General features: G+C 38.1%; 1 protein-coding gene across 1 annotated transcript in view; it reads right to left on the bottom strand.

Moving 5' to 3' along the window:
* Positions 1-1,722: 1,722 nt before the first annotated feature.
* Positions 1,723-19,037, bottom strand: part of CA2 (carbonic anhydrase 2) — a 17,463-nt gene continuing 148 nt past the window's right edge. The window contains 6 exon segments of the mRNA NM_001194924.1: positions 1,723-2,455; positions 5,872-6,027; positions 7,299-7,361; positions 8,739-8,831; positions 9,345-9,463; positions 17,722-17,919. Of these exon segments, the coding sequence (NP_001181853.1) occupies positions 2,336-2,455; positions 5,872-6,027; positions 7,299-7,361; positions 8,739-8,831; positions 9,345-9,463; positions 17,722-17,919 (749 nt within the window). The 3' untranslated portion in view covers positions 1,723-2,335.

The following is a 19,037-nucleotide window of genomic DNA, read 5'->3' as shown; positions in this document are numbered from 1 at the left end:
TATATTGATTCAGTGTGCACACTCTTCCCCCTTCTCTACCTTGCTACTTTTAATGTAATCATTTCTCTTGCAGGATTAATCTTCATAGGATTGTCAGGAAGATCACATGAATGCTCAGACAGCACTTAAAACAGTACTTGGCATAATAAGTAAATGACTTCCAGAGATTTTCCTTTTCTGGAGACTTTTTCAATTATCAGTAAGCCAATTAAGATGGCTCATTATTAATAAGGAATTATTGTGAATTGTAAAAGTAGACATTTGTTCCTCCATTACTGTATTACCCACCACTCAGTACACAATAAAATAACCCAGAATATTTTGACAAACCTGACAAAAACAAGAAATGGGGAAAGGATTCCCTATTTCATAAATGGTGCTGGGAAAACTGACTAGCCATATGTAGAAAGCTGAAACTGGATCCCTTCCTTACATCTTTTACAAAAATTAATTCAAGATGGATTAAAGACTTAAATGTTAGGCCTAAAACCATAAAAACCATAGAAGAAAACCTAGGCAATACCATTCAAGACATAGGCATGGGCAAGGACTTCATGTCTAAAACACCAAAAGCAATGGCAACAAAAGACAAAATTGACAAATGGGATCTAATTAAACTAAAGAGCTTCTGCACAGCAAAAGAAACTACCATCAGTGTGAACAGGCAACCTACAAAATGGGAGAAAATTTTTGCAACCTACTCTTCTGACAAAGGGCTAATATCCGGAATCTACAATGAACTCAGACAAATTTCAAGAAAAAAACAAACAACCCTATCAAAAAGTGGGCAAAGGATATGAACAGACACTTCTCAAAAGAAGACATATATGCAGCCAAAAGACACATGAAAAAATGCTCATCATCACTGGCCATCAGAGAAATGCAAAGCAAAACCACAATGAGATACCATCCCACACCAGTTAGAATGGCAATCATTAAAAAGTCAGGAAACAACAGGTGCTGGAGAGGATGTGAAGAAATAGGAACACTTTTACACTGTTGGTCAGACTATAAACTAGTTCAATCATTGTGGAAGTCAGTGTGGCGATTCCTCAGGGATCTAGAACTAGAAATACCATTTGACCCAGCCATCCCATTACTCGGTATATACCCAAAGGATTATAAATCATGCTGCTATAAAGACACATGCACACGTATGTTTATTGCGGCACTATTCACAATAGCAAAGACTTGGAACCAACCCAAATGTCCAACAATGATAGACTGGATTAAGAAAATGTGGCACATATACACCATGGAATACTATGCAGCCATAAAAAAGGATGAGTTCATGTCCTTTGTAGGGACACGGATGAAACTGGGAACCATTATTCTCAGCAAACTATCACAAGGACAAAAAACCAAACACTGTATGTTCTCACTCATAGGTGGGAATTGAACAATGAGAACACATGGACACAGGAAGGGGAACATCACACACTGGGGCCTGTCGTGGGGTGGGGGGAGTGGGGAGGGATAGCATTAGGAGATATACCTAATGCTAAATGACAAGTTAATGGGTGCAGCACACCAACATGGCACATGTATACATATGTAACAAACCTGCACGTTGTGCACATGTACCCTAAAACTTAAAGTATAATAAAAATAAATAAATAAATAACCCAGAATAGAATTCTGAATTTTATTAGAGAATATATCTAAAATACAATATTTATTAAGTTATGATATATTGTCTGAATGGGAATATACTCTGTATCACAACTCTAATTGTAACAATTTTTACAGATAATACTTCATTTATATCTCTGTAATTCAAAAGTCATTAAATTACAACAGAATTCATATTTAAGATAACTTTGCTATAAATATATAATAATTTTTAAAGTTTTTCTTTAATATAACATCTTGAAATCATGAACATTTATTTTTTCTGGTTTACATTACATAGAATCATGACTATTTTACCTGATTTGCCTTAACTTGCTCAATTTATCTTGTGCTATGGATTTGCACTCAACCATTCTACTTTCCTATGTTTTAAAAGCAGCATTTTAGTGAACAATTGTGAGTGCTCATCACCCTACATGCTGTGAACAAAGTCAAGGTACTTTATTCTTATTTCTTATCCTATATTCTGTGTTACAGAAAAACTACTACCATAAACAAAGCACCAACCAGCCACAGCAGTTGTGTCAAGCATGACAATTGGTCTAGTCTTCACATTTTATTAATAAGTCTATCAAGTAAGAGATGAAGGGTCTAGAAAACTAGACACAAAGCAACCAGGGTCCAAATCACCAAGGTAGATCTGAGCTTAGCTAAAGGGAAACACCCGAAGATTCATTATTTGGATACAGACTATGGGACCATCTTATTTGAAGGAAGCTTTGATTTGCCTGTTCTTCAGTGGCTGAGCTGGGCGCCAGTTGTCCACCATCAGTTCTTCGGGTTCACCCTCCCCATTGAAGTTAAGTTTACGGAATTTCAACATCTAAAAGACACAATAAAACATTGATAATTAATGTTTCACAATAGTATTCAGTTATATACTTGTGTTATATCTTTAAATACATTCCCCGGCCAGGCGCAGTGGCTCATGCCTGTAATCCCAGCACTTTGTAAGGCTGAGGCATGAGGCAGGTGGATCACTTGAGGTCAGCAATTCGAGACCAGCCTGGCCAACATGGCGAAACCCTGTCTCTACAAACACACACACACACACACACACACACACACACACACACACAAATTAGACAGGCGTGGTAGAGCACCTGTAATCTCAGCTACTCAGGAGGCTAAGGCACGAGAATCATTTAAACCCTGGAGGCAGAGATTGCAATGAGCTGAGATTGCGCCACTGCACTCCAGCCTAGGCGACAGAGCAAGGCTCTGCCTCAAAAAACAGAAACAAAAACAAACAAAAATTACATTCCCCAACATTCAGTGCTGTGCATCAATGGCCAAAATTCAGTTTGATTCCTAATGAATACATAATCACATATAGATTATGTATGTATGCTTTAATATAACAAACCAATTTATACAAAATACACAAATTCGTTGGGGTCATTTTTAAGGGAAATTTTCAGTGACCTTCTAATTTAAAAATCTAACATCAAAAGTCTATAAACTCATACCTTTAGATGCAAAATAATAACAATTTTAGTTCCAAATTAAAGCTTTGTTTTCTGCCCCAGGGAAGACAAACTACCACATCTATACAATTAGATCAAGTGATCAGGACCTGTAAGCTCCATGGGCTGAGTGACGAGCTGGCATCTCCAAATACACAAAACATGGAAATGAATTTGCCTAGGCTGATTTGCCTTAAGAAGCTCAATTTATCTCATGCTATGGATTTGCACTCAACCATTCTACTTTCCTGTTTTAAAAACAGCATTTTAGTGAACAATTGTGAGTGCTCACCACCCTACGTAGCCCTACTGGCATTTTGCCAATATATGCATTTAACATTAGAACCCCTTGTCACTGGTTGATTTTTATTCCCTTATAAACTTGTTTCAGTTTACTGGCCACCACTGAGATACAGGCAGCCGTTGAACAGTCTCCCACTTCTTCAAGGTTCTCAAAAAGTGCTACTTTCCCCCCTCTAACCAAGACTTGATCCAAATGAAAAAGGGTGGTTTGGACAGTAATATAGCAGCCCATGAATCAATAGCCTTTAACCTGATCTCTTTTGTCCAGTAATAGTCCCTCAATCACTCCCGTAGAGCCACGTTCCATGCACATATATTATAACGTGCACAGCTATGGTTACTGAATGCAAGGGAGCATTCTAAGGATATATAGGGTTGATTCACTACGACAGAATTCCAGCAATCTGAAAGAGAGTCTGTTCATAAAGTGTAAACAGGTCAAACTTTTGATCAAACCAGTATAACCGATTTCTGCTACTCACTGCACCAATTAAACTACACTGTCACATTAGTCAACTTGACTCATTGTTTTAGCATCACAGAGACAGAGCCTGGGTATAGAAAATAAAGGTAGCAGAATTAGCAGACCCATTTATACTGCTTACCTAAAATCCACGCCCTGCCATACTTCCTCATTAACAGACATCTGCCCTCTCCCTGTAAGCCTCAGTGGGGTAAACCTGCAGGTCTTAACTGACTGTGATGATCACATTCCCGGCCTAGGGACTGAGCAAGAAACACAATTCTAGCCAGTGAGAAGTGAAAGGTTTGCTAGGGGCCTTCAGAGAAAAGCTTCTCTGCACTTAGGAAGCCAATGGAAGAGGTATTAATTTCCTCCTCAAGAAGTGGTTGTATCTAGATGTGATGCTCAAAATGCTATTACAACCACCTTGAGGATGAAGTCACCAATTGGCAAGGCCAAGTCAAGGGACTCAGATAGAGGAGGACCTGCAGCCCTAGCTTCCTGAGCTGAGCATGACCCTCCCTCCAGATTCCATGTTATAGGACAAAAAAAGAGCCCTATTGGTATTTTGCCAATATATGCAATTAACATCATTAGTTTAATACCACTTTCAACTTTAAAGAGCAAACTCAGGGTACAGGGATTAATGCAGTAGGTTCAACTGCCCTTATCTATATGTGTATTTCTGCCTGTGGGTGTGTATACACCATAAATCCATTTGTTATAATGGCTCTAAATGTCAGACTATCGCTTTAAAGTTGGATTGCTCTCAGTGAAAGAAGAAAAAAAAAATTCATGTTTTAAATTATAATGTAAACACTGCGTCTACAAAAAGAAGGGCATTATAATCTTTCCTTATGCTACACTTCAAGAAGCCTACTCAAATATGTTATTACTACAAGGTCAATCTTCAAGTGACATACCAAGCATGCTATTTTTTAGGCCCACTTTGATATGCTACAAGTAATTTTCCAGTCAGATACATATTTCCTTTAAAGAAAGATATGAAGTATCTTCAGCATTCATAAGTTCATATTCTAAGGGAGGACACAGGAATAGAATCCTTGCTCCCAGACCTGATTCTGTCGCAAGGTAGCTGAGTGGAAAACACTTCAATTTTCCTGCATCTCAGACTGTTGATCAATGTGATTCAAGCCAGTGAAATGAGAAAGTTGGACAACATGATCTCTATTGCACATTGCAGCTCTAAACCTCTATTATTCAGCATTTTTGTAGGTTTAAATCACACTACCACTACTCACATAGTTACCATTTTCAAGACTGTTGGCTCCTAAAGCTATCCTTAAATTATTCAGGATCCATCCTCTTGTGAATCCTAAGGAATGTTCACTTTCTACATTTCAACTGTGCGCTAAGAGGTAAGTCTAGGAAAAACTCATTTGTATCCACTTTTGTGGCTGCTCATCAGTGACTTAGAAGCTGCACTAATCACTTGACGATCACACACTATATTTTATTGGAAATGTAAGAATACCTGCTCTAAGCCTCTAAAGCAACCTGGAGTGAGTTTTAATAGATACATGTTCTCCAAGGGATGACTCTCATCTGTCAGGATTCAGAAATGCATTCTGATATAAATAAAATGGCAGAAAGCCCTTATGTGAGTGAGTAGTAGGCTCACTAGTAGTAGGTAACTCACTGATACCTGCGTAACCTTGAACATGAACTCTCACTTTTCTAAGCCTTAGTTTCCTCATAACTGGCAAAAAAAAAAAAAGGCATTTATTAGGTGACAGACATCTTTCTCATTGAATCTTTACAATGACTATTCAATTTTACAGACTAAACGAACTAAGTTTATAGTTAATAACAACAAAGATTTACTGAACGCTGTTTATTTGCTAGGCACCATCAAAGGCACTATTTCCATAGCAAGAAGTAGCAGGAAAAGGATTAAATCTCAGGTCTCTCTCAGTCTGGAGGCCAAGGTCTTCTGCCTTGACTAAATGCTCCACCCGTAAACAGACCTGTCATTAGAAAACAAACCTGCTCGCTGCTGACGCTGATGGGTTCCTTGAGCACAATCCAGGTCACACATTCCAGAAGAGGAGGGGTGGTCAGTGAGCCTGGGTAGGTCCAGTAATCCAAGGATTCAGGAAGGAGGCCATGAGGATCGAAGTTAGTGAAGTCAGCACTCTTGCCCTAGAACAAGGCAAATACACAGCTTCAAACTATCACATTGACAGAGTAGGAGGAAGGTAGGAGAGCAGCAGACACAAATAGGTATACTCCCCTCTGATGGTCAAAAACATTTTTAAAAAAGAGGTTCTATATTCCCTGGCAAACAAAATAAAAAGAAATTAACAGAAGACATTCAACTTGAAAATATGTGGCAAGTCTTAGTAAAAAAAAAAAAAAAAAAAAAAAAAAAACTATTTTCACATGTCCATTTTTCATCTTGGCCTTTTATCTAAAATGATCCCTTACATTCTCCATTAAGTCATTAGCTGATCACACCCAGTATTTAAAGTGAGACTGCTGCCACTAAAATGAGGTGACTTCAAGTTGCAATAACAGAAATATGGTATCCTGATGAGGAGGTGATTTTCTTGCTCTAGGTCAGAATCAAATAACTACATTCTGTTTTGGACACTACACTTTTCAAGTAAACAGGAAAGATTTACTGGAAGAATGACAAGGTGGTGGCAAAGAGAGAAAACTATATCATATGAGAATAGTTAAAGGAAACTAAAGATAATTAGCTTGGGGTAGGTGAAAAAACAAAGTAGAGACAGAGTAGAGTTATTTGGAAGAGAGATCAGGTTTATTCTATGAATTCAAGGGGCTCAAGCCAGTGAGTGAGCATTTCAGAGGACAGATGCTGCTTCAATGTGAAGATCAGCTTTATAAAGCCAGGGCTGCCCCTGGTGATAAGTTCCCCATCACCGGAAGTGACTGTAGTGTTTAAACAGATGCTCAACGACCTCAACACAACTATGCTGTAGAGAGGATTTAAATGCAGGATGGATGAATGCAAAGAGGTCATAGAATAGAAATCTCCATGAAACAGGGCCTTGTTTATCTTGTTCACCATTGTGTCTACTAGTTTGCAAAGCGACTGGCACATAGTACATACTTAACAAATATCTGCTGTATGAATGAGTGAATAATTTGACTAGAGGACCTTTGAACCTCCTTGCAGGCATAAGATTCTCTGACTCTTACATATGGATGTTCAAATGATGGGGGAGCAAGATTAAATAAATACAAGTCTTAGAATTATGCTAGCATTAGGATCAACTTTGTTGAAAGAAACGTTAATTAAATATTTAAGTAATATTCTACCTTTACTAACTGCTCATCCAAACACCACATGTCATTGAGACTGTGCAATTTGATCAAAAGAAATTTCTAAAACCAATGGAGTATTGCAAATTGGTACCCTAAGGAGGTGGCAGAAAATTCAAATTTACCTTTGTTTTAATGGAATCCAGCACATCAACAACTTTCTGAAGGCCCGGTTTAGCGCTGCCAACCTAAAGAAAAACATAAAGGGCAAGATACTATCACCCAGTTGGTACTGTACCAGTTTTTATTTTTATTTGGGTAGCTCTATTAGAAAACATCCAAATAGTGAGCCCAAATTCTCCACTTCATACATGACCCCTATCAGTACTGGCTTGATGACACTGACACCATAGACTTGCCTACTTTCACTGAATCTTCAACTCGCCTCTAATTCCACTCAGAGAGTAGTCCTGAAACCACCAGCTCAATTGTCCCCAGTGACCTCTAACTGCCAAAGGATACTCCTCAAGGGCTTGCCTTGATTTCCTTGTAGGACTTTACACTATGGTCTTCCCTTCTTTTTAAAAATTATTTTCTTCTTTGGCTTTCCCTATGCCTTCCAGCATCCCAAATCTCTCTTGACTCTCGCTTTTTTTTCTTTTTTTTTTAGAGTCAAGAGTCTTGCTCTGTCATCCAGCTTGTAGTGCAGTGGCATGATCATAGCTCACTGCAACCTCAAACCCCTAGGCTGCAGTGATTTTCCTGCCCTGGCTTCCCAAGTAGCTGAGACTACAGGTGTATACCACCACGCCCAGCTAATTTTGTGTTTTTGTTTTTGTTTTGTCTTTTGTTTGTTTGTTTTTTATGCCCAGCTAATTTTTAAAAAAATTTTGTGGAGATGGAATTGCGCTATGTTGCCCAGGCTGGTCTTGAGCTCCTGGCCTCAAACTATCCTCCTGCCTTGGTGTCCCAAGGTGCTGGGATTACAGGCTTAAGCCACCACACCTGGCCCCTTTTAAGTTGTTTAATTTGCATGTCTCCCCTTGTAAAGGCCTTACATTTTGCAGTTTCTCAGGATTGCTCCCTGGGCAGATTTCTCATCTCCCTCTTCGTGCTATACTTGGATGATTTCATACACACCTGTAGCTTCCACCTCAACATATGAATCAGAGCTCATAAATCTCCAGCCCAGACTTTTCTCCATTCCCCTTTACCACTGTTTAGAGGGCAGCTCAACCGGTTCTGTCCCATTGTTGCCTGAAATTCACTGTCCTTCCCCTCTTCAGAACCTGATCTTACTTTATCATAATATAGTACTGTCTAGCCTCAGGTTAAATGAAAAGAAAAGAAAACAAACAAACACCTAGCAGTCACCCAAGTTGATCTCTTTATGTTCTTCACATTTACATCCAAAAGGTACCAAATAAATATCTCTCCTATTGTCTTTCTGCCCTCCATCTCCACTGCAACTAGCAGATATGAAAGGAGGAGATAAACTTGAAAACATTTCAGGGACAAAGGCATTTCCTAAGCTCTTTTGTAGAATGTCCTGTATGTTACAAATATTCTGTCTGGTCATTCTTTATTAAAAATAGGGAAAAAAAAGAATTGGGTCATCAACTAACCTTCAAAAAAATACCTAGAACGGCCAGTCCATCAGGTTGCTGCACAGCTTTCCCAAAATCCCCATATTTGGTGTTCCAGTGAACCAAGTGAAGCTAAGGCGGAAGAGACAAAGCCACAGTGAGTGATTTACATAATCAAAGCTGACAGATTTTATTCAATGGTCTTTTTCTCACAATAAAGGTTACTCAGGAAATTGAAAATATGAATAATTTTAAATCAAAATTTTCCTTTCATTTTAATTCTAATCATCCACACAGTACTTGGTATAACAGCAAGTGTTTTCGTCAATAACTCTAAGACAAAGAAATGTACAGTTTTGACAGAAGGCACACATTTTATTTCTAAATTTCTGTTAAAACAGGATCCTCCAGTTTGAGTCTGTTTACTTTTTGCAAATGGTGGAGTTGGAGACAGTAGAGAAAGTTTTGCAGCATTAAGTATGATGTCACAATTAAAGGTTATAAAAAGCAAAGGTGAAGGTCCTTTGTAAAAGAAGTGGTTCACTGGGCGTGAGTTGAATTTACAAATTAAGCTTTTGAAATTAATGCTAAATATCAACTTATAAACATTTTTCCCTGGAAAGAAAAAAAAAAAGTATATCTTACTTCTGCAGCATATTTCTTTTTATCCACAGTATGCTCTGAACCTTGTCCATCAAGTGAACCCCAGTGAAAGTGAAACTGAATCAATCTGTAAGTGCCATCCAGGGGTCCTCCCTTGAGCACTAAAATTAAAAACATATATATATATATATGTAACATATATGTATGTATCTGCATACACATATATACATAGGTATACACACATACACTCATACATACACACACATGAAACACATGCCTAGATATTACAATCTTAATTCTGTTTTACAGTACTAAATGTTTGCCATTAATCACATTTTACTCTGAAAATTCAATCCAGAGTCAAGTTTAGTCTACGGTGCTGAACAAAATCACTTTACCTGTTTTTATTCCTCACATGCGTTGTCTGGAGAATGGATGCTTTTCACATCTTTCTTTCTGAGCATACTGATTCCTTTTTCTGGGTTTGTTTTAGAGTCATAGATTCAGGTCCAGAGAGAGAAAATTTTAAGTGAAACTAATAATCTGTGAAACATTTAGGAAGTGCCCACGCAGCTACTGGCCAATAAATTGGTCTGCTACACACACTTGCAAACGTGAGACCCTCTCTTCTACCAAGGCCCGATTGCTGCCATACAGCCTGCTTTGCTAACCTCTGATACCAGTTCTTACACACCCGAATTTGTGAAATCAGTATTCCATTGATCTTAAAACTGCAAAATCCAATTATCCTTATATACGCTTCCCAAATTCTTTAGAATTTAGACTCTCACTGCTGAGGGCTAGCTTTGCTCCCTTAATTTTTTTTACTATTTATTTATTATTATTATTATTATTATTATTATTATTTTGAAACAGAGCCTTGCTCTGTTGCCCAGGCTGGAGTGCGGTGGTGCGATCTCGGCTCACTGCAACTTCCGCCTCAAGCAGAGTTCAAGCGATTCTCGTGCCTCAGCCTCCCGAGTAGCTGGGATTACAGGTGTGCACCACCATGTCCAGTTGATTTTTGTATTTTTAGTAGAGGCAGAGTCTTGCCTTGTTTCCCAGGCTGGTCTGCAACTCCTGAGCTTGAGTAATCCATCCACCTCGGCCTCCTAAAGTGCCGGGATTACAGGCATGAGCCACCGTGCCCGGCCAAAAATTTTTATTAAACCTCTTTGACCTTAATTTACTCATCTGTGAAGTGGACACACTAAATCATTTACTATTTCACTAATAATTTATGGATCATCTTCTATATGCAGTGTAATGTGCTCTATTATCTCCAAGAACTTAAAATTCTAACTTGATAACTATTCCACGATTCTACTATTCTGGCATTAATGTAACTTTATTAAGCAAAATCAGTACCAAAAATCACATCCTTGGGCTACAAACTATCTGTATATAATTAATAAGTTGCGTCTTGACAGAGGATTAAAATAGTGTGAAATCACTCTTTCTCCCATCCACCAAGAAACTCTGTACCTAACTTTATATGTATTAATGGGATTTAACCAATATATTCAAAAGCTTTTAAAAGCAGTTTAGTTCTACAATTTAAATTTTATTTTTCTAGTACTGGGAATTAAACATCTGTTGCTATAAGTGTATTTTATTAGCTTTACTTTATAATTCCATAAAATAATGAACCCGAATTTACTTTGGCATTGCAGAACAAAGGGATAACTTCTGTACAACAAGATTTGTTCATGAGCTTCACCTAAATATCCTTACATGGTAGCAATATCCATTCATCTATTCAAAGTGAAAGACTGCTTTGAAGATATTTAAGCAGTGGGGTCTTTCTGTGGTTCCTGATACGACCTCTGGCTGCCAGATCTGCTTTACAATAGGCCAGGAGAAAAAAGGAAGAATGAAAACAGAAAGAATTATAAATGGTGTTATGTTAAAGATCTTCTAAGAAATATGAATTTGGATGTATTCTGACAAAGTCACATCTCTTGGAACACAAAAACAACTTATTACAACAGTTTGTTTCCTGACAATTCTATAAGGAAATATTAGCCTCTAATCCTAGACTTTTTTTAAAAGAATGAAAGAGTTCCCTTTTTTCATAATAATATATAAAAATTAAATATATGTTTATGAAATAAATTAATACTGAAAAAAATCCTTTATAATAACTCTTTAAAGCTAGCAACCAACTGGCTGATAATAAGAAGCAAATGTCATTTGTCAAATCATTAATTCTACCAAGTGGTAAAACTAACTAACTAAAACCATACTAAGAATCTGAGATAACCAATTTTCTAAATGTATCTTCTTTCCCCCCAGTGAAGAATCATAGCAGGATCTTACATTTTAAGGAGAATAAAGTTTATTGCTGTTTCTTATTCTTTCTCTAACAAATCTTAAAGTTTCATCTTAATTTGTTTCTAAAAACATTTAGAATTAGGCAAGAGTGTGTGCAAACCTTCAGTAAACAATACTTGTTAACAGCTAACACTAAAAGAAAAAAAAGATAACGTGCTCTGGGCTCAATGATTAAACACATTCAGTGCTAATCTGTTATCACCAGATACCTGTTTTAGCCCCTGTTAAAATAAAACTTGTTCCTATGAAGATTAGAAACCCACTGTAACTAGAAAAAGTTATTAAATCCTTAAAGTTTACTTGCTACAGAAGGCAGCATTTCTGGCAAACTCTTAGCATGGAGTTTAGTCAATGAAGTCCTTCAAAAACATTGTTATAATAAATTGCCATAAACTCAAACTTTTTATTTGAGAAACATAAAACATAATATCTTGGTTTAAGTTAGGGACTTTATGCTGTATTCTGGATCTACTTACTTATTTAAATGACTACACGCCATTTTCTAAACTGTTGCAGTTTAAAATGAAATCTATTTTCTAATGTAAAAATAATTTTAAAAAATAGCAGAAATTGCTAACTGCCTATTTTTTCTCTGTAAAATCCAGCCATGGCAGTGGTGCTTTAAAGAGTCAATGATTCATTGTACCCCAGAAATGGGTTCTGTGAGGGATGGAGACATAAATACAGTTTTCTACTCTAATGTTTTTTCAAGAACCCCCCCCCAATTTAATTTAAATTCAAATCTCAACACCAAGAGCTCCAGCCAATTTTAATTTTCATGATTGTCATCAATTATACATACTCTGTATATAACACAAAACAAGCACTAAGTATAATGTTATAGAATAATCTCTCTTCCTATACATATTATTTGAGGAAATTATATAAATTACTTTTTGAGAAAAATAAGAAATCCAGTAATATTGAAATGAATCACATTACTTATACAAATTAAAAGCTGAACATTTAATATTTTTAAATTTTTTCTCCCTAATCACTTAAACTAAATTAAGATGCACTGGAGTAACAGACTAAAGACCGTAATGAATGTCAACAGTTTCTCCTAAGTCCAAAATATAAATAAACTAGTCCCAGTAATCTTTAGTTTAAAAATATAATTTAAATGATTTCCTACTAATAAAGCAAAAGATTAATTCTACAGAAAACATGTCATTTTCGGTACCATCTTTTCTATAAATAACCTGAAAAATTTTAAATCATGCATTACTGTTTTGCCTGTTGGCAGCAGCCAATAATCCTAGGGCTACGTGCCAATATAGACAAATCTGGGGGGAAAAAATACACGTATTCCATTTGTTTTAAAGCAATAAGATGTTTAGCTGTCACTTTCGCTAGAGTAAACACAGTTGAAATTCAACAGAAGTCGTGGTTTAAACTATGTGGCAATTATATAGGAGTAAAAAAGAAGCTGTTTTGATGTGAATATAGCAACTACGGTGTTTAGAATATGTTGGTCCATTTTCTAGATATTTAAGGTTCGGCTGACACCATTACTGCGTGCATGACAAGCCCTTTCATTTGTTGTTATGCTTTCTTTTAACTTAGGACTGCTGTGGAAGAAAACTTTTAGAGCTCCAAAAGCAAGTCCCTGAAAGTCAAGCAGGATCCATGTATGAAGATCCATTACGTCATACAGACAATGGGTCACTTAAAAAAAGCACAGGTAAACTCATCCAGCTTCCTTTACTCTTTTCTTGAAATAACAAACAGATTTTAAAAATTCCAATTTCTGAAAAACAGAAATGATGTAAGACTTGGATAAGAGTTGGCCCAATAATTCTGGCATTGACTTTCAATATTTGTCCCTAACTTTGCAATAAAGCAGGAGAGTATTAAACTCATTAATAAAAGTTAATAAGTTAGCAGGAGTTAATAATTTGACTACTATTATTTTCTCCCAGATAAGGCCATTAATAAAACATCTCAAGCAGGGTGAGTTATTTTTTAATAAGTTTTTTAAGAACCTAAAGGGATTAGCAATTTTTCATTAACTTAAGGTGAATTTAAGGTGGCTTATTTTCAAAGGAATTTAGAAGATTGATGAGAGCTCTAACCCAAGTTTCTAGTTAAATCCTATTAACTCCATAGTTTAAAAAATTCTCTCAAGCTTAAATCAGCAATAAAGTCAACCCGCTCAGTTCCTGATACCCAAGTTCTTAAGTTTGGATATAAGAGAACATTTAAAGCATATTGGAAAACCTCAATCTATGAAAAGTTCTAGAAGGCTGAAATCTCATTGAGGCAAAGAAGACAGGTAAATGAACTGCATTTAAATGCAGGAAATAAGAGGTATAGGAAATCTAAAAATGTTACCACCACAAAAATAACTCCTAATAAAAAGAGATGTTAAACTGTCGATTTTTTAAAATTAAGTGACTAAAATAAATAACTTTTTGACTTAAGTGTACAGAAAAAAAAATGCCAGCTTTTAAAAAACATGGTATGTACAAACTAAATGTCAAATAAGGTTATCCTTCAAATATTTTTATTCAAATTCTATTTTTAAGTGATTGCTACTTAGTCCCTCCAGCAAACTAGCAAGGAGACGACTTAGCAAGTTATTTAAACTCTTCGGCTTCTGTTTCTTCATGTTTATTAAGGTGAGTTTAACTAGAGTATCTCTACTCTTTGTTTTGGCTTTGAGAGCCTAGGATTGTTTTATTTAAAAAAAGAAAGAAAGAAAGTCTAAAGGGAGTTTTTCCACATGGTTTTGTGTGTGTGTGTGTGTGGTTTTTTGTTTGTTTGTTTGTTTTGAGATGGAGTCTCGTTCTGTCACCAGGCTGGAGTGCAGTGGTGCGGTCTCGGCTCACTGCGACCTCTGCCTCCCGGGATCCAGCGATTCTCCTGCCTCAGTCTCCTGAGTAGCTGGGATTACAGGCACATGCCACAACACCTAGCTCATTTTTTGTATTTTTAGTACAGACAGTGTTTCACCCTGTTGGCCAGGCTGGTCTTGAACTTCTGACCTCAAGTGATCCGCCCACCTCAGTCTTCCAAAGTGCTGGGACTACAGGCGTGAGCCACCGTGCCTGGCCCCCACATGGTATGATTTTTAAAAATTTATTCTGTAGATGTCTTTTCTCTTAATATTGACATTTTAATATATTCTGCATTCTTGTTTAACCAAAGTAACTGAAAATGTGGAAAAGAGAGGCAAAATTACAAAGGAATCTTTCATATGCAAAGGAGGGCAAGTCCTTTCTGACCTTGCTTTTAGTATACCTTCTTGCCTTTCTGGAGCACATGCTGTGCTCTCTTAAGTCTCCTGGTATTTCCTATCTCCCTTTGCCTGGACTCTCGTCCAAGACATCAAAATCCTTCAAGCCTCCACATAAGCCTTACTTACCCTGGAAAGTCTTTCCTGTCTTATCAGTTAAACTGCCAAGCCTCCTTCACGTTTCCATAGTTCCTTGGAGTACTTCCTTTCTGCACTTATCAAAGTGGCAGTCAGGGTCTACTATTTCTATGTCTTTCTACTTTAGATATTTCCAGCATGGGCTCCGGGGAACAGGAGAGGGACCAGGCCTCCACCCTGCTTTCATGATGCTTAGCTTCCCATGCATTTAAGTGGTGTTAGTAATGACTTTTTTGTAGAACTAGGTGGATAATACATGTGTCTCTAAAGGCATGGGTGGGAGCTCCTACCTAAACCCTGTGGTTTTCATCTGTTTCACAATCTAAACATGGCCAACTTCTTTAAAAATGTATGCATTGCTCTCCAGAAGAAATAGCTGTGAAAAATGTAGCTAGATCTAATTAGTTACTGCTTATGGAGAAATCTGTCAAAGTTTAACAGATTCATGGTAAAATATGTAACTATATAATAACTTCATACATAAAATAAGTACATATTCAGTATGATAAACAGTATGCTTCAGAAAATATAAAAATAAAAATTTAAAATACATCAAATGATGGGAACTAATCTTAAAGCTGTTAAAGAAAAAGTTTATTCAGAAATCTTATCTCAGGTGCAACATCTACAGCAATGGTCTAACAGAGGTGGTCGAAGGGTTCAAGTTGTGACAACAACAGAGGCCATTTATTGAGGAACTTCTATGCGCCAGGCACTGGGCTAGGGGCTTTACATATACTGTTCCATTTCATCCTTCCACTGTGGCAGACACTATTGTTACTCCAACTTTACAGTTAAAAACAATTAAAACCTAGACAGTATTACTCCCAAAGTCTCTGAGCTAGTTGTCGGCAGCTCTAGAACTCAAATCCAGGTCTCTCTGACCCCAGTCTATGCTGATAGCCACCAGACCATGTGTTCAAATCCACTTTCCAGTAATATATATTACTAGAATAATTTATTTCACTATCCATTTTTTAAGGACTATTAGGAACCTCATCTGCTTTCATTTGTTGGAGATTTGTTTCTTCAGTGCTCCAAAAAAGACTTAAACTATCCAATTTCTATGTAGCATCCAATGAGATACATAATTTGGCAGACATTACATCCATTGAAAACAATGACATCATTGTGGCTCTTTAAAAAAGTACAGCTACAGACTAAAGTAGCTCACTTCTTTTGGTTTGTAAATGACTAGACATGAAATGTTATAGTATTCTTTCTGTATGTGTAATACCTTGAGACCTTTGGCCTTGTCTTGTTATAAATATACAGTATTCTTTACAAGAAAAAAATTGTTTAATTTAATTATATGAGCACTGTTCCTTTGGAGTGAGAGGAATGCTTGGGAAAGCAATGTAGCAGAATCACTGAACTGTCTTCAATGTACAACCTTTACTTGATTCTAATAAATCATCATACTATGCCAGAAAGTGTGAGTATGATTGTAAGTGTGTGTGTGTGTGTGTGTATGTATGTATGTATGTATGTATGTGTGTACTGGGGAGGGGTGCACACAGACAGGCACAGGTAGGTTGAAAACATTTCTCAGATGATCTCCACATTATCCCCCATCAAATTGTCTTCCAGAATCACCATTTCAGAAAGCCAGGTGTTTGCAAATTTTTTTAAAGTTGAAAGGAGGGAAGAATTCTTTTTTCAAAACCAAGTTGACTATATAGGATAGCTGCTGACAAAGAATAGTCTACTTGACTAAATGGTTATAATTACATATTATATAATATATTAGTAACGTAGGTCACTACTCCAAAACTTTCTCATTTTGTTCCACCACTCCCCTCACTCCCACACCACCACCAAACAAAATGTGTTTGCAGCACCATTTCATTCTATGACCTTCAGAGGAAAGCACTCAGGAAAATAGGGCACTGGCAATTAAATTAACTGCTTAGCAAAGAAGGCAGCTACTATGTGTGAATGGGATTGTTCTCTTGTTTCAAAAGAGAGAGAGATAAAAAAAAAAAAAAGCAGGATTTTTTTTCTTCTTTCTCTCTCTTTCTTTTCTTTTCTTTCTTTTTTTTTTTTTTTTTACAGTGAGCATCCTGTAAACAGCTCTATTACAAATAAATACGGTAATTGGTTTTGTCAGTAATGGGCCAGGTATGTTCACCAACTCTAAAACATCTTCGTTTGTGAAATGAATTTCTGAGTAGATATCAAAACATGCTGCCATCTTTATCACACTAGCCCAATACTAAGAAATACTCATAAGTAAAACATTTTCCCAGAATTTCAGTATTTTAAATTGGCACGTTTTTGTTACTCTTCTCACTGCTAACTTGAAGATAAGGCTCACTAAGATATACTTTTTAATGGATATGCATCAGCTCTGCAAGACAAAATATTTTACAATCTTAAAAGTTCAATTGGTGCAAATCTCATCGTGACTGATCTTTATTGCAAGGGGACTTTGCACCTTTTGTGATTTTTCACAGGTATATCGCAGTTATTCAATGGCCTTCATAGAAGCCAAGGATTTTACAGGGAAGAAACGGCCCCGGGATACTTCAAACTAATTAGCCTACTTCTCAGAATCTGAGACCTAATGAAAATGATCAGGGTGGCATCCTTGAGTCCTGAGACAAACTGTATTATTAAGAGGGTTCCTGCCACTGTTCCTGGCTCCTTCCATTAAGCTCGGAAAACAGCTACTGGCTAAAAGACACAAGTTATTTTCTAAACACTGACCTGCTTTGTCCTGAGAGTCATCAAACTCCACGTTGAAAGCATGACCATTGTTGAGGATCCTCAGGGAAGTTGCTTGACCATAGGAAACAGACAGGGGCTTCAGGGAAGGGTCATACTTGGCTGTATGAGTGTCGATGTCAACAGGGGACTGGCGCTCTCCCTTGGCAATGGGGAAGTCCTTATGCCAGTGCTCAGGTCCTGGGGGAAAGAAGACGTGTGAATCCCCCATTGTGGGGAAAGGTACACCCAGACCCCTAGAGAAGAGTAATCATTCCGGAGCCAATCTGCTCAGTTCCAATTTTAGAAGCACCACTTAACAATGGGCTAAATTTTGGGAAAACACGTAATCTGTGCCTCAGTTTCCACATTTGTAATATGGGATAATTAGAATTCTACCTCATAGATGTCGCTGTAAGAATTAGAATAGATAGATATATGTAAAGCTCTTAGATCACTGAGTGCTATATAAATATTAGCTATTTTAAGGTCGTTTTACTGAAATTCAGCAACTGAAATCGGGCAGACACTAATGTCAGGGCTTGTGGTTGCGATTTTGGGATATGCAAGCTCACTTAAGACATTCAAGGAGGTCTGGATGTCCTCACTGCCCAGGCCCGGGCCCACCCCACCTTTAACCGTCAGGGTTCCCCACTACCTGGGAAGCCCCACACCCTCCAAAGATGCGCTAGGTGCGCCAGACGCATGCTCCTCTGCTCCGCTGGCTCCGAAGAACCAGATCTGAGGCCAAGATAAAACCCGATTCCTGATGTCCGACCCCCTAACATTAGAAGTCGAGAGATGAAGGGAAAACTCGGAAATCAGAGCCATGGATTCAAACCAGCACTGGAAAATGCCCCGGGACAGTTCGTGCTGAGCGCCTTAGCCACAGGTGGTGCTGAAGCTGGAGGGGTGGGGTGGGGGTGGAAGGTGGGGGAGGGGGGAGGGGAGTCTCTTAATTTCTCTGCGATCAACAACTAGAATTTTCCGTTACAACCCTTTCCCGCCTCCTCCTAGGTCCGGTTAAAATGATCCCCAGGTCGGGACCCGGGAGGGACTGTCCTCGGGTCCCGCGGCCAGGGCTGCGCCTCCCCTCCCTCGGGCCCTACGCGCCTCGGGCGGACGCGGGGATTCCTCGACAGTGGCCTCGCAGCTGGGGCAAGGGGGACATCCCCGGCGCCGGGGAGCTGCGAGCGGAGCGAGCGCCCGGGGCGCACCTGAGCCTCCAGCACTCCCCGCGGCCGCGGTAAACAGCATGTGCGGGCGCTGCGGGCCCCGGGCCGGCATCCGGGCTCGGGGATCTGGGATCGGGGATCGGG

This window comes from Pan troglodytes, chromosome 7, assembly GCF_028858775.2.
Source record: "Pan troglodytes isolate AG18354 chromosome 7, NHGRI_mPanTro3-v2.0_pri, whole genome shotgun sequence".
NCBI lineage: Eukaryota > Metazoa > Chordata > Mammalia > Primates > Hominidae > Pan > Pan troglodytes.
Note: the sequence above shows the minus strand (reverse complement) of the source record. Positions and strands in the feature narration are given on the sequence as shown.